This window comes from Zootoca vivipara, chromosome 8, assembly GCF_965207765.1.
Source record: "Zootoca vivipara chromosome 8, rZooViv2.hap1.1, whole genome shotgun sequence".
Lineage (NCBI taxonomy): Eukaryota > Metazoa > Chordata > Lepidosauria > Squamata > Lacertidae > Zootoca > Zootoca vivipara.
Window position 1 is genome coordinate 31,006,874 of NC_142591.1, and position 26,290 is coordinate 31,033,163.

The 26,290-nt window shown below is 42.7% G+C and overlaps 1 protein-coding gene across 4 annotated transcripts in view; it reads right to left on the minus strand.

The window, feature by feature from the left end:
• RIPOR2 (RHO family interacting cell polarization regulator 2) overlaps nt 1–26,290 on the minus strand; it is a 102,851-nt gene that overhangs the window by 62,784 nt on the left and 13,777 nt on the right. For 2 of the 4 annotated variants that reach the window (XM_088676241.1, XM_088676243.1), the window contains exon 1: nt 11,024–11,240. The exons of the other annotated variants lie outside the window; for them this stretch is intronic. In XM_088676241.1, the coding sequence (XP_088532367.1) occupies nt 11,024–11,093 (70 nt within the window). In that variant the 5' untranslated portion in view covers nt 11,094–11,240. Of the gene's footprint in view, nt 1–11,023; nt 11,241–26,290 lie in introns of those variants that run through there. 4 annotated transcript variants of the gene reach the window in all.

A 26,290-nucleotide genomic window follows, 5' to 3' on the forward strand; every position in this document is an offset into this window, starting at 1 on the left:
GGTCGTCTTATACACAGATAGTGCATTAGGGTGAGTGGGGATTGGTTGCGGTCACGAGCAGGAGATTGTCAGCGGTGATTGTGCTGGTGATTGGTGGGTGTTTCAAGGGCTGGTTTCGATTGGCTGTCACTGTGGCAATTGTGTGGGCGATTGGCGGCGGCTGACCATGTGTGCGAGTGGCAGAGTGTGTAGGTCATGCGGGTGAGCGATTTTTGGCAATCCCCCCCAAAAGCTCAACAACTCTTGGCAATGCCCCCCCAAAGCTCAATAAATCTCCCCCCATTTTCTTAATTTGGAGTCCTCACAAATAGGGGGTGTCTTATACACAGAAAATTACGGTAACTTATTGAGGCTTCTCACCAACAACACAATAATTTTGTTCAAGGAGACAAAAGAAAATAGAATCATGTTATGCTTTTTCACCATGCCGCCTCCACCAATAACATCTCTACAATTTGGATTCCCTTATGTGGCAGAATGGAATCTAATTAATATAAGAAAGCTTTTTTAGTTGTTGAGCTAATGCAGATACATATAACCATTTGCTTGATACTATATCCAGCAGATAATACAATTATAATGTAGGGTGCTGGGTAAGATGATTATGGTAGGCTTTCTAGAAATTAACATAGCTGCCAAGTTTTCCCTTTTCTCGCGAGGAAGCCTATTCAGCATAAGGGAAAATCCCTTAAAAAAAGGGATAACTTGGCAGCTATGAATTAAGTGCATCTTAATAAATAATGCAATTTCTTTAGATTTTCATTTTTGTAATTCCACTCAGGCCTGTTTTCATAGCTATGGAAAAAGGGGGAGGGGGCGAAAGTGGCTAAAGAGTAAAATTGGATTTATCTGTGGCCTACTTATGCTAAATCTACTTGCTTCTTGAGATTTTAAAGCAAATACTATTAAATAAAAATATTGTGGGGAAATGTCGTACAAAGAATTGAGACAAGCGTGGACCTCGAAACACACACTTTAGCTGAAACCCTCAAATGGTGTCAACATGTGACAATATGATGGGCACACATGATGGGCATATGGCTCCACATGCAGGGTATTATAAAATGAGCAAGATTGGCATGCAATGATTTTGCATCCCTATCTTAAACTACCACGTGTATGCAGTTCCCATAGCATAGCTATTCCTAGAACTCCTATTGCTAGAACTAATCCCATGTAACAAGACATTTTGCACTGAATGTTCCTATTATGTGATGTCATGGAATCTAATGGTAAAGGAGGAAGTGCTGTGGTGGAGGGGAGAATTGCAAAAGAACTTCGCTAGAATTCAACACAGAACTGAACTAGTTGCACAAGCAAGCAATGGTGCAACTATATATTGCTACAGTTTAGGTAAGCTAAAGCGTGCATTGTATTTTAAGTTTTCTCCAATAAGACTCCCCACCATGCACAGATAATGGGAGATGATACTCCCTGGGTTCATTTTACCTTGTAAATTACATGCGGTAGATGTTTTTTTTAATGAATTTGCTTCCATTTCTGACATTTACAATGCCAGGTGGAAGGCGCCAAGACTAACAGCTTCTCTTATGAGGTAAATAGCAATTGTCAAACATATGGAGGAACATTTATAAGAACTACGGTATTTGCTGTGTGAAATTGAAGAGGTATGATAAGCTAGCAATGACTTTACCACGCTGAAAGTGAATCTGTGGAATTTGGGACTCAGATACCCAGCAGGTGGTGGGCAAATGCAAGGACAGAGAAATCAACTTTTTTCATTTAGAGCATCTTCTTGTTGTTGTGCCTCTCCCTTTTTTCCTTTCCTCTCATGTTTCATTTGCACTATCCCTTCTCTTTTCCTCCAACATTCATAATGCACCGAATAAACAGCATTGCAGAAATCTAATACCCTTTTTCATCCACAACAAATTCAGGCACTGGATATTTTGGGGGGTCCAAGATTAAGTGTAAATGGCTTGGGTCCAGGACACCTACAGGAATGCTCCTTCCGCAAGAGCCTGTCTGTCCTTTTAACGTATGCTCTAGATCAGGCACCCCCAAACTTCAGCCCTCTAGATGTTTTGGACTACAATTCCCATCTTCCCAGACCACTGGTCCTGTTAGCTAGGGATCATGGGAGTTGTAGGCCAAAACATCTGGAGGGCCGCAGTTTGGGGCTGCCTGCTCTAGGTGCTCTCCTTCAAACATCTCATCAGTGGCAGATACAAGATGGATTCGGATTCAAGAGATGACTTTTTCTGTGGCCATGTTTGCAGATCTAGGATTAGATCTGAGGCTCCTCCAGGAAAAATGCCCCTTGTCTCCCACAATCAGCAGACTCCACCCAGTGTACTTTCCCTGTGGTACCACCTCCCAAAGCACCTTCATAGTGGGGCCTCTAAATTGCGGGGGGGGGGGGGGAGGCAGTAGCAGGAACAAGCAGAAGGGACATGCTGTTGCTTGTACTGTGCCTGACACTTATCCTTTCAGTGTCAGTTGCCTTGACAGGAAAAAGGTCATGCCGGGCTGTACAGGCATTCATTAAGCTAGCCAGGAGAGCCCAGTATGGTTCCCCTCTGGGGAAATAGCTTCTAGCTTGTTGTTTTTGTTATGTTCCCATTATTGCCCCCTGCAATGCAGGAATCTGAGCTAGATCACACATGACAGATGGCCATCCAAGCTCTGCTTTAAAAACCTCCAAGGAAGGAGAGTCAGGCACCTCTCGTGGACGTCTGTTCCACTGTGCTCTTATCGTCAGAAAGTTCTTCCTGACATTTAGTTGGAATCTATCATTAATTACTGGTATTATTATAGATTTGGAACTAAAAAAAAAACCCAGCAAATTTGTATCAGATGAGATGCTACTGATGAACAGTACCAACGGCTGTGGCTTAAAGGATTATACACAATGAAAACACCCCAAAACGGATTCATAGAATTGTAGCGCTGTAAGGCACCCGAAGGATCATCTGGCCCAATTCCCTCCAGTGCAGGAATATGCAGCAGTCCCACATGGGGATCGAACCTGCAACCTTGGAGTTATCAGCACCACGCCGATAAATACAGCCTTGAAGCCTTAATTACCTTAAATGAAGTAATCAAAAGGCAATAATTAGTGCCTAGGTAAGATATGAGTTTTTGGTGAATGGTTAGAACAGAATGTCCCAGCAATATCAGGCCAGTGGGAGCTGCTTGGAAGCCAAAAACCATTCCCAAGGTGTGTGGTGCCAGCACACAAAAAGCCACTGACATTATATATATAAATGTCAAGGGCCTGGTTCATACACTACATAGGGCCTTTGTCAGGCGAAGGAACAATGCAGTCTATCCCCTCTACCCAACCCAAATGTTATGAGTCAGGGTCTCCATGTGAAGGTCTGATCACATGGAGGCTCAGTCTCCCCCCCCTTTTTGTGTGAAATAAATTATGTGAGCAGCATTCAGCCCAGACAATCCATTAATCTCCATGATGGAAGGGAGGAGGTTTATCATTCTTCCCCCAATCCAAAGACATAAAGTATAATAGTGCATGAACCAGGGCAACATTTGTGAAGATATCTATTAAAGACTGTCTAAAATTGTGTTTGTATAAGGCCTCTCTCAAGGGACAGTGCTGTTTTTCAGCAAGTGTTAAACTAGGAGGCATAAAGGGCTTTGCACACTTCTTAACTCCGTGGGAAGGCTGTGGAAGAGGCTATCAAATCAATGGTGGGTGACACATACCATCTTCCCCAGAGCTCCAGATTTCTCTCAAGGGGCTGATGTACAGCAGGAACTTAAAAAAAAAAACTGCTATGAGAAGTAAATCCTATAGGAAATTTCAGTTGCCTTGGTGACGAACAAGAGAGAATTATCCTTTCTTTCCACCAGGGCTCAAGGAGTTCCATGTGCATTCATGTTCCCTCGGAGTGGGAGATAAACCAAAGGGGATAGGCAGAATAAATGAGCTGTGAAAGCTTTCAGGAGAAGTTGCTCTCAGTCTCCCAACAAGTAGAATACCTTGCAGACTGGGCAGCTACAGAATCATTACCAAAGAATACATGGTAGCATTCCAATGTTTTTTTTGTAGGAATGGGAGATAACTGACTTGCCTTTTTAAAATGAAAATAAAAATAAAAATGAAGGTGTGTCTGTTAAATTATAACAGCGCTTCCCACATATTCTACAAATATGTGTAGAATGTGCAATATTTATTGCATGTCTTTATTTTGAACCAGTATCGTTATTAAAGGAAATCATTATGAAAGGAAAATGCAAATTTTCAAAGAGGATTATTTTCAAAGATTGCTTGTTGATGGCATTATTGTTGGGGTAGGGGAGAGGTTTAGGATCCAAGTTTGAGGGTGGGTTGTACTGAAGAAGTGATCTATTAATAATCAGGTTTAAGTACAAAATCAGAATCCTTTCCATGCTCTGCAAAATCAGAATAAAGTCTCCATTGCATAGTCTGTCCTGTTCTTATAATACAGTCATACCTCGGTTTAAGTACGCTTAGGTTTCAGTACTTTCAGTTTAAGTACTCCACGGACCCATGTGTAATGGATTAATGCACTTTCCATTATTTTCAATGGGAAAGTTCGCTTCAGGTTAAGTACACTTCAGGTTAAGTATGGACTTCCAGAACCATTTACACTCATACTTCGGGTTAAGTACGCTTCAGGTCATGTACTCTGTGGACCCATCTGGAACGGATTAACCCACTTTCCATTACTTTCAATGGGAAAGTTCGCTTCAGGTTAAGTACGCTTCAGTTTAAGTACTCCGTGGACCGTCTGGAGCGGATTAATCCACTTTCCATTACTTTCAATGGGAAAGTTTGCTTCAGGTTAAGTACGCTTCAGGTTAAGTACAGACTTCCGGAACCAATTGTGTACTTAAACCGAGGTACCACTGTACTAGTATGGATATCTGCCAAGCTTAAATATATTTAAACTATGGAAAGTTTCAGTACGAAAACTTTAGCTTAAGCTGAAATTCTGATCACCCTTACTAGGGAGTAATTCCTACTGAACATAGTGGGACTGACTTCTGAATATAGCAATCATGGGATTGTGTTTTAAGACAGAAAAATCATGGTTAAAGGCAGTGTGTTGCAAAAACCAGTTGCTGGAAACCGCAGGAGGTGAGAGTGCTTTTGTGCTCAGATCTTGCTTGCAAGTGTCCCAAGGGCATCTGGCTGGCCACTGTGAGAATAGGATGAGATGGGCCATTGGCCTGATCCAGCAGCCTCCCCTTTATGTTCTTAAAAAAGTAACCATAAACTTCAGCTGAAAGGTATTGTCAGTTTCTCAAGATTACTGATCAGCAACTAATTTTGCCAAAGGAAAACTTTTGAGAAAGGTTTGTGTGGTAATCAAGTTGGCATGACCTATCTACCGGCAACAGCCTCACAGGCATGAACATTTGGGTGCTATGAGGTTGGGGTGGGGGTGGTGGTAAAAGCTGAGGCGCTCTCAAAAGGCAGTGTTCCTTGGGCTCCCTACTTACCAGTATGGGTTTGAAAGGGACATGAAATGAAATGCGTATGAAAAACAAACACAACCCCATTGCATTTTCTCATTTGCAAAGGAAATCGTTTGCACATTTCTGCCTCCTACCCTGCTTGCTTTAAAAATTGGTAGGGAAACTAGAGGCTAGATAAAGTTGCTCTGCGGAGAGAGAGTTGGCCTGTGAACTGCTAGTTGATCATTTCTGGTCTTGAGGATTAGAAGAGACAGGCAGCCATTACTGGGTCATGCAATGTGTCTGACGAACCCTTAAGGGAGAAAAGTTGCATATATACACACACACACATTCATAAATTATGTATGGCTTTGTGGTTACTTACGAGGGGGAAGCCCATTTAATTTTCTCTCTCTCATCTATTTGTGCATTTCAGTGTTTCTCTTTTAATCTACAAGTTTGGAATTTTAAAGAAGTGTTTTGTACATTTTAAAGAGACCATCTCTGTTTTCTTAAACCCTTATGGAATGTTAATGGCCTTCCTGAACAACACTATATGCTCATGTTTTATCCCTCCAGTGCTCACATTATGTATTCCATCTGTCCTTTCACTTATTCAAAGTAAAAGTACCCTTTCAATGTACTGTCTTGATAGCTGTGCTACTTGCACCTTTTCTATCTAAGAAAGACATGTTAACCTATATATACAATGCTTCCTGAGCTTCAAAGATGGAGTTTATAACATGCATTGGCAGCGGCTGCGGGAGGGGGAGGGGTAGGGGTAGGCAGAATGCAACTTATAAATTTTTAAACCATACCATCCAAATTCTATGCAATTACAATTCTGGAAAGAACATCTCAATAGAAGGCAAAGCAAGACTGTGGCTGCATGACCCAATAAGCAAATCAGCTCTAGGCAATGAATTACCTGTGGGGATTAGAAACAGGGTCCCAAGGCCTCTGGAACACTGCCCCACGGGGACACACAGGTGCCCAACGTCTGGCATTCAGAAGTTGTTGAAACGTTCCCTGTTCAAAAGGCTTTTATAGCGCAATCCTAATCAGAAGAAAGACACATTGAATCCAACGGGGCTTACTCCCAGGTGAGTGGGATACAATGGGTATTTTTGGATATTAACTGTTCACCAGAATTAAAGATTTAATTGCAGTAGTTATTCAAATAAATATGTGATTCTTAGCATTTCTCAGTTCTGTAGTTCCTAGCCACACGTAATTCTTCTCTCTGTTCATTTTCGCCTTTTGGCTCTTTGCCTTAGGTCTTCTTCTCTTCCTGTCATTGCCCTGAACCTTCTTCCCAGCATTCCTTTCCTCGCTTCTTATTTCTTTTACTGTCTGCCTCGCCCTGGCTATCTCTCTCACAGGCAGCAAAACCAAAGGCAAACAATGTCACTGGGAATCAGAAGAGGTAAGCCCAACGCCACCAAAGGCTTTTCTATGGCAGGCCGGCAGTGCAGCAAGTTACCGTTGCAAACTCTTGTCACTACAGCTACTGGTACCACAATATCCCCCTTCTGTATAACATTTATAAAAATAAATAAATAAAAGTGCTTAGGGGTTATATGCATGTACGTGGGGATTTGTATGTCTTTACTGCAAAGGGCAAATGGAAAGATGATCTGAATTAATTTAAAGGAGAATGATGCAATTAATATTCAATAAAATAAACACATAAATAAATGAGAAGGATCTCGGAGATTCTTGGTGGCAAGTTTCAGGCTCACTATTTGCTCAAACATCTTTGAAGTGAGATATCTTCGAGTGCTCTGGAATGTTTGAGAAACTCTGTGTCATCTTTGCAGAAACAGCTGAAAAATGGGTCATGTAGCATAAGAGCATCCAAGCAAGTTACTCAGCTGGAAAATGGAAAGAATGGGAACAATTAAGGCCCTAAAGGCAAGCACAGGCATGGTGTTGGGTAGCTGTCTCATGGACATTGCAGTAAATTAGGGGCTAATATTAATTCATCTCTTATGTCTTGAGAGAGATCTAATAATACCAATGCATATTAACTAAGGCTGCAGTAACAATGCTGGGTGTAAGCCCTGTTGAATTCAATATAACTTACTAGATATGATTAGTATGGCACTGTAAAGTATGTGCTTTGAAGAGTCATTCCATTTTTTAGGCTATGAGATTAACCCCACCCAATGGACCAGAATGTGGTCTAAACCTCCCTTTAAATCCATATCAGCGAAAATAAAAGAACTCACTTACAAGTGGTACCTAGCACCATGGAAACTAACACTAATATGCCCAGGAACCTCACCAAAATGCTGGAGAGGATGCACCCCCATAGGCACATATGGTGGGAATGTCTAAAATCCAACTCTTCTGGACATCAATCATATTAAAAAACATGCAAAATAACTAAGCAAGTATTAGAAGTCACCCCAGAACTGACCCTACTAAACATCTTCAAAGATAATCTATGGTGCTTTTTAATCATAAATTATTTTTCTTTGTAAGAGGCCAATGACTCTCCAAGTCTGGTGGTCAGGCTCACTGGAGGTTTTTAAGAAAGAGGTTGGGTGGCCATCTGTCATGATTCTTTAGCTGTGATTCCTGCATTGCAGGGGGTTGGAATCAGGGCCGGCTCTAGGTAGAGTCCCGGTGGTGCAGGGTGGCAGGGCGCCGGGCCGGTAGGTGGGGCACTGCGCGTCAAAGCCGCGTGGAAGCCATGCTGCGCGCTGCGGGGGCGCCGGAGTGATCTCCACCCCTCATCGCCAGGGCGCCCGACCTGCTTGAGACTGCCCTGATTGGAATAGACAACCCTTGTGATCCCTCTCAACTCTACAGTTCTATGATTCATTGTGCCAGCACTGGTTCACATGACACGATGAACCAAACTATGGCATACTGGGACCACACAAATCTGCTGGCTTCTGGGGTGGTCTTAAATGATTGTCTCCTCCCTGGTCCATTTTAGCACCATATTGAGCTCAGCAAAGGTTTGGCTTAATGTGTCATCCAAACTGGGACTCATAGTTAAGCTCTCTCACTACCAACCATGAACAGTAGCAAAGAACAAACCTTGGCTACAGCTTGTGTTTAGTGAGGACAGACCCTAACCACAAATCCCAGTTTGGATGGCATGCTCAGCCAAACCTTGTCTCAGCATGGCAGCAAAGGGACTGGGAAGAGCAAAGCAGCTATGAATTCCTCTCCACTTGCTGTGCAAACCAAGCCAATGTGAAATCATGGGGGGAAATCTTGGCCACAGCAGAACCTCCCATCAATATATAAAAAAAGGGTAACAAACTTATGCTTTCAAGAAATATATGGAAAGGTACATTGACTTTGCTAAATGCATTGCCACACATGTGGAAGTTTATCTGACCTGAAGATATTTAAATTGTCTTCTAAAGAATGACAGCAGGTGGAGAAGTACAGAAGCGTTTCGCTATAGAAATCAAACAGCGCCTCTTTCAATAGATGTTCTTTCTCTCCATCGACTTCACTCTGCCAGAATGCTATGGTGATAAAGGCAATACAAGCAAAACAACCTTGGAGCAGTTTACCACCTGCAGCTTATTCAGGGTCTGTCCCAAATCATTTGGCTTGTGTAGGTGTTTTCACTTCTGATCTTACAATTACTCTGTTTGAAACCAGAAGTGAGTGGACACGGCTGACAGGCAAAGCAATTCAGAGTAGGGAAACAAACCTGTCCTACCCAGCTAGGTAAGGGGATTGTTTTTGTCAGCTACTTTGAGTATCTCTAGCTGTCATACATACAGACTTAAAGGGGGGGGAAGGGAAATCACCAGCTGTTAAAAAGGAAGGAGAACCAAGTTGTTTGTATAAACTGAATTCTTATGGATTATGCATACATGATTAATCAGGATAAAGATGCACAAAGATCCTTGGCAAGAATAAAATACGTAAGAACCCAGTAACTAAAGGCATATGCTCCCTTCTGCTTCATTGCAAACAGATACACCTGTTGTGGTAGGGTAGCAGTAAGTGACTCAGTTTCACCACCTGTTGAGAGATGTAAATGTGCTGTTTGAAAGATTTGGTGCACTGCAGAGTTCTATTCAGCCTCCACTTTTCATTGTGTCATGAAACTGTTGTTGTATCCACAGCTATGCTTGCCCATCATCATCAGCCATTCCAGTTGCCTCTAAGCTCCATCAGCTCAAGACCAGTTAACTTTCAAATTAGAAAGCATCATACAATGAAAAAAGAATTGGATGGATTCTTGGATTCTCTGGTATCTGCTGCTGAATGTACTGTCCACGAGTGAATGAATCAATACTCCTGTGCAAATCTACCACACTAAAGATGTCATACCAAACAATGAAATATTTCAGAGCAGCCGATGAGACCGACACTAAATTTGCTTTTAATGACCCTTCACTATCTCGGGCTCCAAAATATATGACATTTCAGCAAGCTGTACACATGCACACAGGCCTCTGAGCCCCAATGTGGCATTCTGGAAAAATTAAGATGCCACTGGCTGTGCTTTTCTTACAAGTCACAGGCAGCCCACTGCCGTTATTTATTTAGCTGCTCAAAATGTTTTTTACCCAAAGTTTCCAACAACAGAATGCACGATTATGAAAACAGATAAAACCATTGCGATTATAAAACAAGTAAAACCGTTCCAAATGTTCCAAACTGAAGAAAATACAAATTCAGCAACGAGATGGGTCCCACAAAGCATGTACCCCACCCATCCAACCTCTCTACCATGCTGTTATCAGGATATCATGGGTGGTGGGCCCAGAGGGTCTCTTACATTTATGTAGCAAACTCCTGGTGTTCAAGGTACACTGTAAAATAGGTCAATTTTATTAGCTCCCTAATATAGCCTGGAGACTGAAAGCTAAGGAAAGGTTCGTGGCCAAGCTGAGATTTCAGCTGGGAACAGCAGCTTGTAGCACATGAGCTAAACCACCAAACAGTTCATTGAACTTCGTGCTATAGTTCTATGCAGATCCTAACATTACACAACACAAGAAAAAGCTGTGACACGATAGCAAAAACAATGATAGATAAAGCATTCTCTGTTGCTTTCACAGTTTTATAATCCAGCTGAAAATGGCTGTCAGGCGGTTGTAATACTCTTCGCTCCTGGAGATGCAGTGACATGATCTACAACTGCTTAAGCCAGCCAAGCTGCACTGAAGTTGATGTAATCCTTTTTGGTTGCATACTAAAAATTACATCAGTAGGAGTTGCAAATGTTTATGCACATGTGTAAGGACAACCACTTTAGTGACATGCAACCTGCAACTATAGATTTAGTGTTATAGTTTTCTATAGCTTTTCTATGCATATTTGGTAGGGAGTAAATCCCTAACTCCACTTGTGAGTAAAGGTGCATCAGACTAGGGCTGCAGGACTAGCTTAAAGCCTACTGCCCTCTTTTGCAGTAAGCTTTCTCTGTAACTAATATGAATCTCATTTGTTATATCACACCCACAATGCTTTTTTATTTAACAGGGAAAAGGCATCCCTTTGTGGTGTGTTTTCATCCCTGCAGCTTCCGGACTCTTCAAGAACATTTGATCCTTTAAGAAATATAATGTGGACACCCTATCTTCAACATGTGACGGCAAAAGCAGCAGCAGCTTTGTTAGAGATCATTTACCTTCACAGAAGATATCATCTGCTTCCTCAGAGACAGCCAGATCCTCCTCTTCCATGTGCATCTTGGGCATGAGCTTGCCAAACAACTACTGAATTGAATGATAAAGCTGCTTTTAGTACCGCAGCAGGGCTGTTTCCTTTCACCGGTGACAGTGGCTTCCGCATCTGCACAACTCGAAACAGCCTCATTTACATGAACATGATAGCCTGTCTTGTTTCTCTCCCTGCCCCACCTTGGGTGTAGCTTTTGAGATCTGAAGCAGGGTATTTCTTAATGGGGGCAGGAAGTTGAAAAAAAGAGAGAGGCAAAGTGTAAGAAAACGCACGGTGAATTCACTTCACCACATCAATCAACTCTTAAAAGGGCTCTGAAGAAAAGAGTTGACTTACGTGCATTGTTTAAAGGGAGGAAGTGTGGCTAGGTTAATTCTGTAAAGTTCTGTAATGTTAAGAAGCTTGCACATACAAAGAGAAAATGATCAAGTGTATTCAGTGGCGGAGCAAGCCAATCAGGCGCCTCGGGTGGTACGCATGCCTGCGCGGTGGGGACAGCTGGGGCAGGATGCTTTGTGGGGCCTCCAATGAGTTTGCCTACCTCCTCCCACTCAGCCACCCTACAGCTGCGGGGAGGCAATCTGCGGACCGTTTGGGGCAGCACGGAGCCTGCGGGTACCCAAGCCACTGCGTCACTTCCAGGAAAGACGCATGACTTGGGCACACTGCAGGCCCTGCGGTGAGTACCATCTGGCATTTTGTCACACACCCCCCCCCCAGTGGTGACACCCGGGGTGGCCTCCCCCACCACACCCCCTTCCTCCGCCCCTGAGTGTATTACCTTATGTAAGGCCACTTCACATGCTGTGGAAGGCATCCCATTGTATGAAATGGCATGCAATGTGTACCTGCCCTTTTTGTGGCGTGTAATTATGCTGGGAAACTACATGGACTTGCCATGAAAAAAACTAAGGATGCCATTGTCAAGTGAGAATCGACATTTGACTTGCAACTTATTTGCTACATTGTTATAGAGCCCAGTTCTTATAAATGAAAATAAATACACAAGCTCCAGCGAACAGTATATTATTTAGCATAATTGTCTGTTCTGTTAGGCAGGTTCTTTTGCAAGAACTGCCTTGCAGAGTAAATCCAAATTCCAGCTTCTCCAACTAGATGCATCTCCTTTTTTACAGAATAACCCAGAGCCAAATGTAAGCTACACCTCTGATAGTCACAGTTAATTTCCATTTAGCTATCATAATCTGTTGCAATTTATTGCCTAGAGGCTGGATAACAAAGTTGGCTTCAGTGTGGTGCTGACAATGTCAAGGTTGCAGGATTGATCCCTGTATGGGACAGCTGCATGGCCTAGCCCTAGACAATCACTTCCAACTCTACAGTTCTATACAGGGGCATACCCAGGATCAAAATTACGGGGGCAAGGGGCAGGGCCAAGGCACGGGAGGGGAGGGGCCACAGTGGGGCAAGGCAAGCCATGGTTGTTCAGGGGCGAGGGGGCGCCAGGATCAGCCCGAAATCGGGCTGCTCCGACCCCCTCCTCCCCCTCCGCGACCGGCAGGGGCAAGGGGGCACCAGGATCAGCCCGAAAATGGGCTTGCTCTGACCCCCTCCTCCCCCTCCGTGACTGGCAGGGGCGAGGGGGCGCCAGGATCAGCCCGAAATCGGCTGATCCGATCCCATCCTCCCCCTACACGATCGCCGGCTAGAAGGGACGTCTCCCTTCTCCCTGGCTGGCTGTGGGGCGGGCGGAGGGAAAGCCAGCCAAACGCTTTGCGCAGCTCTGGGGCTTTCCCTCCGCCCGCCCCACAGCCAGCCGGGGAGAAGGGAGACCTAAAAGAAAAGGAGCGGCACCAGGCGGCGGCGGGCAGCGGGGCAGGCTGGCCAGTGGCTCTGCTTCTAGGGGGGGCAACTGCCCCCCTGCCCCCTGCCTACGCACATGGTTCTATATCAGGCATCCCCAAACTGTGGGCCTCCAGATGTTTTGGCCTACAACTCCCATGATCCCTAGCTAACAGGACCAGTGGTCAGGGAAGATGGGAATTGTAGTCCAAAACATCTGGAGGGCCGAAGTTTGGGGGTGCCTGTTCTATATTGTATTATGATTTTTGTAAATTGTCCTGGAAGTGCTGCTGAACTGCAACCCTACTTCTGTTTCACCTACCAATTGTAAACCATGGTCTGTCCATCTAGACTTTACACTAAAGCACAGTTTACCTTCAATAACCCTGGTTTAGTGTGTAACCTGAATTGGGTTCAGCGAGTCATAGCTGTGGCAAAATTTGAATCAAGGTTTTCCAATACACTGTCCACTGGCCTTAATTTATGTCTTTGCATTTCTGATTAATGCTACAGAAACTGTGCTTTAAAACTGCCATGGTGACGCAGAAGAGCAACAAAAGCATATTCCCTCTTTGTTCAGCACTGTGCAATGCACAGACAGTGCACATCATTTACAAATGTAGTATAAGAGATATATTGCGCTTAGCCACATAACACTGTCTCTCCGTCTTATGCCACTCAGTTTTTCCCTTGGATTTCAATTTGTTTCCTTGCGCACTGCTTTCAAAGCACTACATCCGGATGCCTTGACAGTCCTTGTTTCTTTTATTTTCAGGAATTAAAAAGCATCAAGAGGCTGTTTTCTTTCGAGAAAACAACTGTCACCTAAATGAGCACACAAACTAGCCTGGTGATGAATAATAATGACTCAACCTTCACTTCAAAGGCCCCTAAGAGAAGTTTCTCTGATTGCCACCCTTTCACCACTTAAATGGCATCCTATGAAGTATATTCCAAAAATATACGGGGAGGATGCGGGGTGTCTTTATTTGACATGAAACATGGTTTCCCATTTGAAAATTATAAATAAATTGTTTAATGCTGGCCCCTTTTTTATCCTTGGTCTGTTCATTTCATTAGCAACTGTAATTTGAATCCTAGCAACTTTCCCTTTTGTCTGCAGCAACAAGTACTATGAGGTTGTAAAGTCAAAGGAAAGTGGGGGGGGGGGTCGCCAGATACAAGGCTCTTAGTGCTCTCTGACAGTTGCCTTTCCTCTTTTTCTCTTGCATCAGGAATGGCAGCAGAACATTTTCACTTATGTGTGTTTATGCATTCTGTTATAGCCTCCCCATGCAACAGGCATGAGTCTCCTCTCCTATCTCCCAGCCTCTTGCAGATGCTTAACCATTGCTACAAGTTACAGGTAGGTAGCCATGTTGGTCTGAGTCGAAGCAAAATAAAAAAATCCTTCAGTAGCACCTTAAAGACCAACTAAGTTTTTATTTTGGCATGCACACGAAAGCTCATACCAAAATAAAGACTTAGTTGGTCTTTAAGGTGCTACTGAAGGATTTTTTTTTATTTTGCATTGCTACAAGGTGAGCCAGTAAAGAAGCTTACACTCAGCGACTTTTCCTCCGGTTGCGTGTTGTTTGCGCTGCCCTAAGACAGTTCAATCCTCCCCTCTTGCAGCCTGATTAATTGAATACACACACAATGGGAAACGATATGTCTCTAATTACGGGGGGAGGGGCAATTATATTAGCAGAAGTACAAAGAGGAAGTAATTAATCAGGCAGAAACCAGGGGGAGAAACCTTTTAAAAAGAAGATAAAACAGTGAAAAGAAACTCCCAAATCTGTCGAGTATTTGCTAATGTTTCATATACTTTTTTAAAAAAGAAAGAAAGAAAGAAAGAAAGAAAGAAAGAAAGAAAGAGAAGTTGAGTTTTCTGTAGCAGAGGAAAAACATGGAACCATCACTGGGAAAACACAGCCTAATTATACAAAGATGGTGGTTTCTTAGGTGAAAAGCACTTGTGAGTTGAGGCCCCGCTCCCCACTTTGTGATGAAATAAGACACATGGACACAAGTATTTTAGGCCACAACTTTATTGGTTACAGAATGTGAGTGGTATTGGCTTAGGCATTGGATCCGAACAGACTATACTTGACTCCTACCCGCTCTGCAGGGAGTCACACAAGGGTTAACAACCTGCAGGGGGAGCTTGTTTATGCAAATCAACTGGAAGCTTTCCCCTGGAGTCACCAGAGGGTCGTGTCATGGCCCTAGCCACCAACTGGGCATCGGACAGGAACCACGACCACCGGATTCCTTTAATGGAATACCCTTCAAGGGGTGGGGTAGGTGATGGCCCCACCTCCCCTCCAACACACAATGCATTTCCAGTCCCTAACCACCAAACCTTACAAAGTTGTCACTTTTTTGTTTGTTTTTTGTTTTTTATTTTTATTTTGCTTCGACACAGACCAACACGGCTACCTACCTGTAACTAAAGTTGTCACTATTTGCTACAAGGTAGGTGAAAAACCAAGTGGGTGGAGCCAATCTGCCAAGTGGAAAACTTTCCTACCAGGCCCCTTGGGCAACCAAGGTGACCAACCGAGGTCCATAGCAAGGTCAGGTGCTGAGGCAAAGGCTAAAGAGCAGGCAGGCGGGTGATCTGAGGAAGCTGGCAACAAGAAGGAGGAGCTCATAGGGCCCGTGGCCATTTTAAACTGCTAAACCACGCCCACCAACCCACCAGATTGGCTGGCTGGAGTGTGTGACAGGGGCCCCGGCCACGCCCCCCTGCAGACACGGGAAGAGATTCCCGCTCACAACACCTCCTCTTCGAGAAGAGGAGAGGCTTTGCTAGGCTTGGGGAAAGTGGTGGGAAGATGCCCCCTTGGCTCCTGTATTCCTGTGCAAGGGAACCAGTTGTGGTGCCCTAAATCTACCTCTGACAGTACCCTAAACAAAAAGAAGTCATCATAAGGCTCTTAAGAACTAGGTTGCACATTAGATTTCCTAACAGTCATGAGAACAACCCTGTTCTTACTGGTTGCTCTTCAACCTATGAGCTGAGAAAACTGGAGGAGGATCACAATCACATGTGCAGAGAAAGAGGAGCTGTTGGCATGTGCCCCCCCCAAGCACCTGTTCTTTAGCTCCTCTTATTTATTTTTAATTGCTATTTCACCCCCTAAAAGTTGGAAAGGGAAGGTCAAGGAAATTGGCCTCTAAAGGGAAAGACTGTGGGGGGTGAAGAATGGATGGAGAAAGATCAGTGGGCCTTCCTTACTTATGTATGTGGACATGGTCCCTTCTGGCTTTTTCCGCCTCTAGGGAAAATAGCTTCCAGAACAGGCGGAATGACGTCATCACTTCATTCCTAACAGTAAGAAAATTCCCAAGACTCACGTCAATTTGCTTGGGTAGCTGGAACAAAATTTTCTATCTCAATGCACTCTGCATGTACACGCATGGTATACATTTAGAGAAATCTAACGACAAATGCAATTATATTCCCAATGGCACATGACATAAATAAGCACGGTGCCTCCGGAGGGGGGGGGGACTGGATTGGTCATTAAAAAAAAATGCTTAGATGCTTCAAAATATGCTTCCATTTAAATGTTTTAAGACAACATCACTCCATTTTATACATACTGTATTCTGAATATTTTGCCTCAGTGTCCCCAGGACCTATATTTTGTTACTATGTATTATTTCTTTAGAAAATGTATACAGTACTCAGCTTTTCCACTTGCAAGGGTTCTGTAAGGGGGTGGGGAGAGAATGATTTGAAACATAAAAGCAATAATAAAATACGACAGTTGCTATATCTGAAGTTTATTCTCAAATCACAAAAAATAGATGCAGCTCAGGTAAAATCCCAGCCTGTAAAAAAAGGGACAAATAATGCAATCCTATACACACATACTCAGAAGTAACTTCCCTTATTTTCAGTGTAGCTTACTCTTGGGTAAGGGGGTATACAATAGAAGTCTAAATATTTATAAAAACAATTTTTAAAAGTTTCAAAAGCACACTTCTGAGAAGACCACATTCTTACCCAGATGGTAAGAAACTTTATAGGTGTGAGACCACAAATGAAAATTCTCTATCAGCCTTACAGATAATTCAACTTATGTTGAAGAGACTTGTTACTGGGTCTCAATGATTGGAGAGGTTCATATTGGGGCAACACATACACTGGAGCTGTAAACGATTTCAAAAGTAAGAATCAGCAATATGACATTTAGTCTAGAAACCAATATAATTCTTACAGTATTGCAGTTATTCCCAGCAGCGAACATCTGCCTGGTGAGTTCTGCATCAACTGAAGCTTCTGAACTGGCTCCAAGGGCAGAGTCACATAAAGTTCAATGCAGTATTTCAATCAGGGTCTCACTTTTTCAGGAAGGGGCAAAGCTGGGGCAAAAAGCTGACAGATCATGTTCCTGACCACTTCTTCCACCTTAAAAATCTAGATATTGACCTGGCTCAAGGAGATGAATCATTTCACCCAGAACAGGTAATTCCATTAATTGTCTAGTTTTAAGACTACCCACCATGAACATCTTGTCTGGATTAAGTTTCAAAATTGCTAATTCCATCCCTCATGCTGTCATTCAAGGATGACACCACCACATTTGGTACAAAAGAAGGGTATAAATAGAGATCCCACTCAAAAACTGCAAGTGACCTCTCATGGTGGCTTCATATAGATGTGAAGTCCCACAAGAAAGATACTACAAGATCTTTACTACAATACCAATACATTCTGGAATTTTTAGGAAAGGAAGGAACCATAGAGCCACAGCAAAACATTGCCAACCAAGGATGTCATATGAGTAAGTATCAAAAGCTGGTAAGAAGTCCCAGAGAGTCAACAGAATCACTCTTCCTATCTATTTCCTAGTGAAAATAAACAAGGGCAACAGCTCAGTGGCAGAGCAGATTTGCTGCATGCAGAAGTTTCCAGATCCAACCCTCAGCATCTTCAAGCAAGGTTGGTGTCCTAACCCACACTCCCAGCTTTGTTTCTGCCAAAGGCTTTAATGCATAAATCAGACTGGTACATGGGCAAGATATAAGACAAGGTGCAGGAAATACTCAAGAGGTTTAGACTCATGGCTGAGCACATGTTAAGACAACGATCCAACAAGTGATGTTCCCCTGCACCTTCCTTTTGAAAAGCAAAGTTAGCACAACACTTAGGGCAAGCAGCTGGAGAAGCAAATGGGCACTCATTTGAGAGGGTTGGGTCTGCAAGGTTTGTTCACACCCATGTCTCCATGTCCTTGGAAATGGAGGAGGTATCAGTGCAGGCTCAACACCTGATTTCCACTCATAGTCACCTCCTCAGAAGGTTTCTCACTGACAAGAGGAGTCTTTGTAGTCTTTGCCTCATTCCCACATTTGTACTTGACTTCCAGGTAGTTCTTGGGCAAAATGTTATTTCCCTATACTTGCCAATACTTGCTACACCCAATGTCAGCTTTGTACAGAAACTTCTGAACAATTTCAACAGCAAAGTTTCCTTCCTTCTTCTCAAACCACAAGATAAAGAGGGCACATGGGAACGGAACCCGCGGGGAGGAAACGCTGACCACAAGCAATGCCCACCCAGCTCAACTTCCACTCTGATAATATGGCCACAGTGCATCACATATGCAGGAAATAGCTAACATCCAAGGTCACAGTAGAAGTTACTAAAGCAGGATTGCTCCACTGTCAAGGGTAGGAGCAGCAAAACCGCTTCTTAAATATATACTGCAAAATACTATTTTGAAATATTGTGAAGTAAAGGGAAATTCAGAAATGGCATGGTCATCCCCACAAATGAAAGTTGAAAACAGGAAAGTGTTCCTATCGTGGTTCTTTTCACACCTCACTCAAAGAAGTAAGAGGTTTTACCTTAAGTACAATGATGCAGGAATGTGTTGGTTTGGTGCCCACAAAAGAGAAACTGATACTGATTTATTGAAGGGAAATAAAGTTCATAGATTTCTGGACAATGAGCCTGTTTCCCTTCACATTCTTTGATTTCCTTACTTGCCGTCTCCTCAAACGTGGCACTTTCAGCTCCACACTCTAACCAACTGAGTTACTGACATTTCTACAGCTTTAAGGATGGTAATTCAAAAAACAACAACAGGAACACAGCGTCAAACTGGAATTATACCTGTTTAAGTCCATCAGGTCTTTTCTACTGTTTCAATCTTAGAATCTTAGATCATTGAGATTCTACACAATAGAAATTACACAATATTTATAAGGTAAGTATATTTCAGTGATGAAAATATTACAGCAATAAAAATGAAAGTTTCATATATCTATGGAGGGAGCATTAGCCACAAAGCATTAGAGATGAATACTACAGCCTGTTCAAAGAATGGCTGGTCATGCAATCTTCCTTTGAAGTTGACCATAAAAACTCTCAAAGTGGCTCTCAAGCTGCAGTTGGGGATAGGGGCAAGCTCTGCAAAGAAGGCAGCGGTTCACAATTGCGGAGACTCTGACAGAGATCATTTGCTACAGAAGGAAAGCACCCACTGTTCTTCCTCTCTCTCCCCAAGTACTTAAACAGAGGATGCAAGTCCAGATAGACACTACAGGGCTTACCAGCATTTATCTCCTGAATGCTATTCCATTCAAACATGTTACCGCTGCCTAGTTTCTGCCTCTGGCATTACTGCTACCAATACTCCCTTCAAGGCACAATGGAAGGAAGAAAAATATGCAACAACACTCTTGGGGACAGGGTTGTAGCCAGCTGTGTTGGGCATTGTTAGGAGTCACAGACAGCATCTCAAAATGGAACCCATGGGAAGAGCCATAGCTCAGTGACAGAGCATCTGCATTGAACACAGAAAGCCCCAGGTTCATTCCCCAGCATCTCCAGGTAGAGTTGGGAGAGTTCCCTGCCTGAAACCCCGGAGAGCAACTGCCAGTTAGTGCAGACAGTATTGAGCTAGATGGACCTAGGGTCTGATTCCATACAGGGCAGAACCTGCAGTGGCCCAGTCTTTTCCTGGCTTTGCATGACTGATAATAATGCAGTAGTAGTAATGGCAACAACAGCCGCAATCCCAAACATACCAACAATTGCCTTCCCCTCCTCTAAACAATATTTACTTAAGTGCTATTATTTCATACTCTTGAAAATTCTCAACCCAGTTCCCTCCAAGGCCTATTAGCAAAGGGATTATTCTCATATTACATGCCTATCAACAACATGTACAGTAAGAAAAATGTGAGCCAGAGATCTTACAGCCTGTTACTTCACAAATAATTAACAAGTTGTTATAGCTGCAGCGCCACAGGATTTCTAAATTGACATGTAACCAGAGCCTGGCTACATTGCAAGGATTTCACAGTGACAGCTAAACTGATTGAGAACATTTTTTCTTAATCATCCTTTCTCTCTCCCCCTCCCCAAACTAAGAATCATGAATCCAACACTTTGGGTAGCTGTCCAACATCAGCTGTCTGGTATAAGCTGTCAGTCTCATAATTAGGGATGGAGGAGATGTACACACATACCAAACAAAATTTGGATGACCAGTCTTGAAGGCAGCTGACAAGGGTTTTCACTGGATTTTGAAAATATTTGAAATAAATTAAATCCACCATCAAATTGTTTTATGGTAATAACCCTAACTTAAAAAGGAAGCTGCGGTGGCAGAAGTTGACACAGCGTAAGAAATATGGGACAGATACAGTATGAAAGCAGTTGAAAATTTTGTACCCAACACACGAAAATACATAGCATAACACTGGAAATGCAGATGTAATTGCAAAGAAGAAATGAAGAAACAAAAAAGCTGAAGCAGACTTTATGAACAGGAAGTTACACTTTTCCATTTCAAAACAGCTGTCGTGATGAGAGCAGAAATGGATTCAATGAAATGTTTCACAACAGCATCTCACAACAGGAAAGAGATATTGGGGTCGAGGCAGATGCAGTCAATGAAAATGCCAGCTTGGACCAGCCAGTGAAAAAGGCAAACTCCAAAATGGGGATTAGGTAAGAGTCAAAATGGAATGTTCAGTACTGCAATGCCCTCATCTATGGTGCAACCACATTTGAATTTTTGCGTACCATTCTAGTTGCCCCATCTCAAAAAAGATATTGTAGAGGCATATGGTACAGAAAAGGTCAAGAAAAATTTTCAGGGAGTTGGAGCACCTTCCCTATTAGAAGAGACTGCAGTTTATATCCCCAAAGAGGAACATAATAGTGGTTTATAAAACTGGGCATCATGTGTGGAAATGGCAGACAACAGAAAGTACAGTACACATAATCAACTTAGGGAAATGAGTTTACAATCCTAGACACCCTTACCTGGAGAATGTCCCGATGGAACTTACTACTGAACAGACAAGCATAGCATTGTGCCCTCTCTGCTGCAAGTTGTGGCAATGACCACTAGCTTAGACAGTTTTAAAGGGGATTAGACACATTCATAAAGAGCAAGCCTATCAACAGCTATTAGCCATAAGCATTTCCTTGGAGGCAACTGGCTGGCCACAGGTGTGGGAAACAGAATGCTAGACTAGTTGGATCTCTGGGGGTCTTATGTTCTTATGCTCATAATTAAATATTGGAATAATATTGGTTCATGGCATATGGGTGAATTCAAACACACATTTTATCTCTTGATAGTTGCAACAATAAGGGATAACTTAAGGGATAACTTCCATATGTAAAACAGCTGCCACAGACCAGAATACCCCAAACAAGTTTTTATATTATTTAAAGGAAATAGTTTTTAATTAATGCAGTTCATATGTTCATATGTGAGCCATTGAGAAGGCAATCCTATACCCAGTTACCCCAGAGTTAAGTCTCATTGCATTCACTATGACTTACTTCTGAGCAGAAGGATTGAACTTCATGTTAATTAATATCAGGTAGAGCAAGTGAGGAACTTGTGGACCATCATTGTTAGTGGTCAGGGACAATAGGAATTGCAGTCCAGTAACATCTGGAGGGGCTGTTTCACCTACCAATTGTGAACCATGGTCTGTCCATCTAGAGTGTGTAATCTGAATTGGGTCAGCGAGTAAAAGCTGTGGCAAAATTTAATCAAGGTTTTCCAACACACTATCCACTGGCCTAAACTTATCCACTTAGGAAGCATAGAATCATCAACAAATATACAAGCACATCTGAATCAATGTAACACTTCATTCATTTTGATAGCTAATGGAAAGAGAGCACAGACACTTATTTTAATTTTGCATGACCTGGAAACACCAAATATGGCTACACCACCAGAATTCTAAGTTTCGTTATGAAAATAGTAATAGTAATCTTGCCGTAATGGATTTTTTTAAATAAAAATAATACAGATCTTTAATTAGTCCTTTTAAACATTAAGCTCATTTAGAAACTTAAGAGCTACAATTCTCTATCAAACGTGACGTGCATGCAATTATGCTCTCAGCGGATAAAAATGTGCCAGCAGGAAGATCCGCTCTCCTAATGTAATGCATCCCTACCACCCAGGAATCTGAAGCTCTCATCAGAATTCATAATCCCCAAACATGAAGCCCATGTTTTCATAGTTTCAGATTTGGAGCTCTTGCAAGGATTTGAATAAAAAAACAGCTACTTCCGAAACATGACATCAAGCTCAGACCATGAATATATGACATCTGCATTTTCTCTCAGTTGCTCATAGGTTTATATTTCTTTTTAAGCCTTAGCTAAGATTAGAGAAAGCTGGCTCATATTTCTAACCTGACTAAATAATGTCCTAGTTGCAATAAGAACCACAGTTCTACATTTCTTTATTATTGTTCCATTGCCATCTTTTTTGCTTTTTGAAGCCAGTATGGCGTGCAAATCAATGGACTTCACCTTACAAAATGCTCTTTCATCATAATTCTACAGCTGTTTGTAATAGCAGACAAAGGACCAAATTCTAAACGTGCATGTAAGTGCCATCTATCTCAACAATATTCAGTACAAACAACTGGTTGATGAAGTAATGGTTTATTCAATATTCAAACGATTTACTTCCATTCACCAGATTCAGATTGGTACAGTAAGGGAATGTGTGAAGCATAATCTAATTTGGGGGAGGAAACACTGTCTTACCCATATCCTTAATAGGTTTCAAACAAGAACTGGCATGCCTCTTACCCACGTTTTATATCCACAAATAATTCTGAAACTCGTTCAGAATTAATTTATCTTGAACCCTTTTGTATTTCACTAATCTTCCGTTCAGTAAAAGTTAAGACCTTAGTGAGAGCTCATTCATTCATATTTTACATTTCCCCTTTCCTGTCTGATAAATGAATGATACAATGTTGACCCCATTATGTATTTGATTCTGTCGGGAGCAGAGTTTGAATTGTGGGGGATAGAGCTGCCGGCAATGTTATATTTATTCTTTTACAGAGCAATAAATGCTACTTAATTAAGGATCAGAGAATCATCATGTTGTGGAACAGTTGTAGTCTTTGAAATGTTAACCATTGAAAGACTCCACACACTAGAAATTGTGCTGCTCTTCTTGGCACTACGCCCCTAACACAGCTCCACCATCCTCCAAATATAGGATTTCATTATTGGACAGACAAAATATTTAAGTCAGATAACTTTTTTTTCTTTTAAACTCGTTACATAAATTTAAATTTAGCTATTTTTCAGAAATTAAAAACTTCAGGCTTTCCTTTTGCATTTTCCCACACTACATATTAGCGGTTTAACACAGAGTGTGGTTGTTTCCCTCCACTACGTTCCTAGTCACATTCTTACCTTGCTGTACACACCTGAGAGGGAGCAAGGGTGTCTTCAAGCAATGTGCACTACCTGATCACACCCACAACTTCCCCAACTCCTATTAAATGAAGCTGGGGCCGGCACATTTGCTGCCATGCGTGCCTGCACAACGGCTGTTTGAAGTGGCCCCCACCTCAGCTTAACTGCGGCTTACATTTTTAAATCGCATGGAAGCTGGCTGGAGGGAAAATGCATCAAACAGGGGTATTGATCAAAAAATGGCAGGGTCTGTACAGATTGCGCCTAACACCATGTGAACTCAGCTTCAAGCACCAGTGGTGGGAGCACACTGGAGACATTGTAGACAGTAATGTGTACACAGCCTAAAACAACGTTGTCAGTGTAAAGTGTTGTTCTACCCACAATCTATTCTTGTCATTGCGTGGCTAGCAATAACTCATTGGATACTGCTTATGATGTCACCAACAATCAGTAGGCCAACATCCATGTCCAGGGTCTGCTATTTTTTAAAGGAAGGGGAGCGGGGAGAGATGAGCAGTAACAAGGCTACCTCCATTGATTGTATGTCTTGATTTCACTTCTGACTACACTTCTAATTAGCCCCATAACTGGAACCATTTTAAAGCTACCTCCACAGACCCTAATTCACAGGAGGCTTAAGAACTGGCCACCTGCCAGTCTTCAGTCTTAGGCATCTAAGCTGCCCGTGACAACTCCTGGTTTGAGTTGCAGCTAACTGGCTTGGTTTAACCCTGAACAGCTATTTTCCCCACAGAGATCCATTTGTACTGAGACATTTCTTCATTCAAGTGATGGAGCATTAGAACATTTGCTGCACAACTTTCGTCTAACCACTCCTGGAGACAAAAGGTATACACCTATGAGAAGAGAAGTCACCCTTATGATGTTCCGACAATTAGAAGAATAGAATAGAATGTATGGCATTTGTGTTCCAATATTCCTGAAATGCACTTTACTGTAGAATAAAAGCGAGGTTCTTTCTTTGTCTTCTTTTATAGTAAAAACAACCTTTCGCTCCATGGTGTCAAGGCAATGTTTTGAGTGGGGCTGAGATTACTTTTCAAGGAGTGGTTGTTGAGGGTGGAGAAACGGTTTGGAAAGACGGTCCTTAACACTTTCCCACCCACTGCTTCCTTGCTCAGGTTGCCTCCTAGCTTTCAACTGCATGCTTATGCTTTTCTTATAATGCTCCATTTTATTAGCTAAAAGTAACTAATAATATTTTTTATATTAAGGAGCAATAACATGCCCATACTTTGGCCACCTCATGAGAAGAGAAGAATCCTTGGAAAAGACCCTGATGTTGGGAAAGATTGAGGGCACTAGGAGAAGGGGACGACAGAGGACAAGATGGTTGGACAGTGTTCTCGAAGCTCCGAACATGCGTTTGACCAAACTGCGGGAGGCAGTGCAAGACAGGAGTGCCTGGCGTGCTATGGTCCACGGGGTCACGAAGAGTTGGACACGACTAAACGACTAAACAACAACAACAACATGCCCATCATATAAATGATTAAAAATAACTTTGATTTCTTTTACATAGCCTTGTAAAACCTTTTTTAAAAAAACAAACAATAACAAAACCATCTCGTTGTCTCCAAAATAAGGCTTTTAGAGCTACAACAATATCCCCCCCCCCCGATAGTTTGAATGGAGCCAGACCTGGATCTTGAACAAGCCCCCCTGGGATTTAGGTTTCAGTTCTACAAATGCAAAGTCATGTCTTCATACTTCCGAAGGAGATAATCAGAATGTTGTGTTGCTCACTAGATGAAATGTTTCTGACCAATGCTACAGTTCTATGGAAACTTTCCTGGAAGTTAAGGTCCACTAAAATTATGAGACTTGCTTCTGAGCAGCTATGCGCTGCACTGTGAGATCTAAATGCCTCTGTACTCTGCACTTTTGAAGCCCAAATATTTTCTTTTAGCAGACTATCCAGTTGCTGCTATTCTTCATCCCTGGAGCAGCTACATTTCAGCAGGGATATGTGTACTATATTAGAAGTGGGGCTCCACAACAAAATGTTGCAGTGCATCCCTGGTGTGCATGTGTTACCTGAGCCTGTGGCTGAGGGGGCTGTTGCCTCAGGATTGCGGAGGCGGTTCTCCCTCTTTATAGGAGCAGTGGCACCCAGCAGTTCCCTCCTGTATGTGATAAGAGTGCCTTCTCAATGGGTTGCTCAACGTTTGGTTTCATTAAGAGAACCACAAGTCCCCTCACTGTCCACTTCGCCAGCTCTCTTTCCCATCTTCTCTGACACTCTTCCAATCTTCTTTCTCCACTCTGCTCTTGCCTCCCGCTTTCTAGCATGTCATGTAAATCAGGGCTTGTGGGCAAGCCCTTTCTTTGCTAGGCATGAATGGAAAGAAATGTTTGTTCTTGGTTATAGTTCATCATCACAAAGCAGTGCCACCCACCCATAACTCAGACGGCCGCTCCAGAAGGATACCATGGTTGATGGTATCAAAAGCCAATGAGAGGTCAGTGAGAATTAACAGGCATGCATTTCCCCCATCTCTTTCCCAGCCAGAGGGCATCATACAGGGTGACCAAATAGGCTCCATGAAGGCAGAAAGGGTGCTCAGGGGCGATTGTGTCAATGGCCCAAGCCATTCGGATGTTCCAGAGGTTGGCCAGGGCTTTGACAGGAGTACCAGTCATATTAGCTGGAAAATT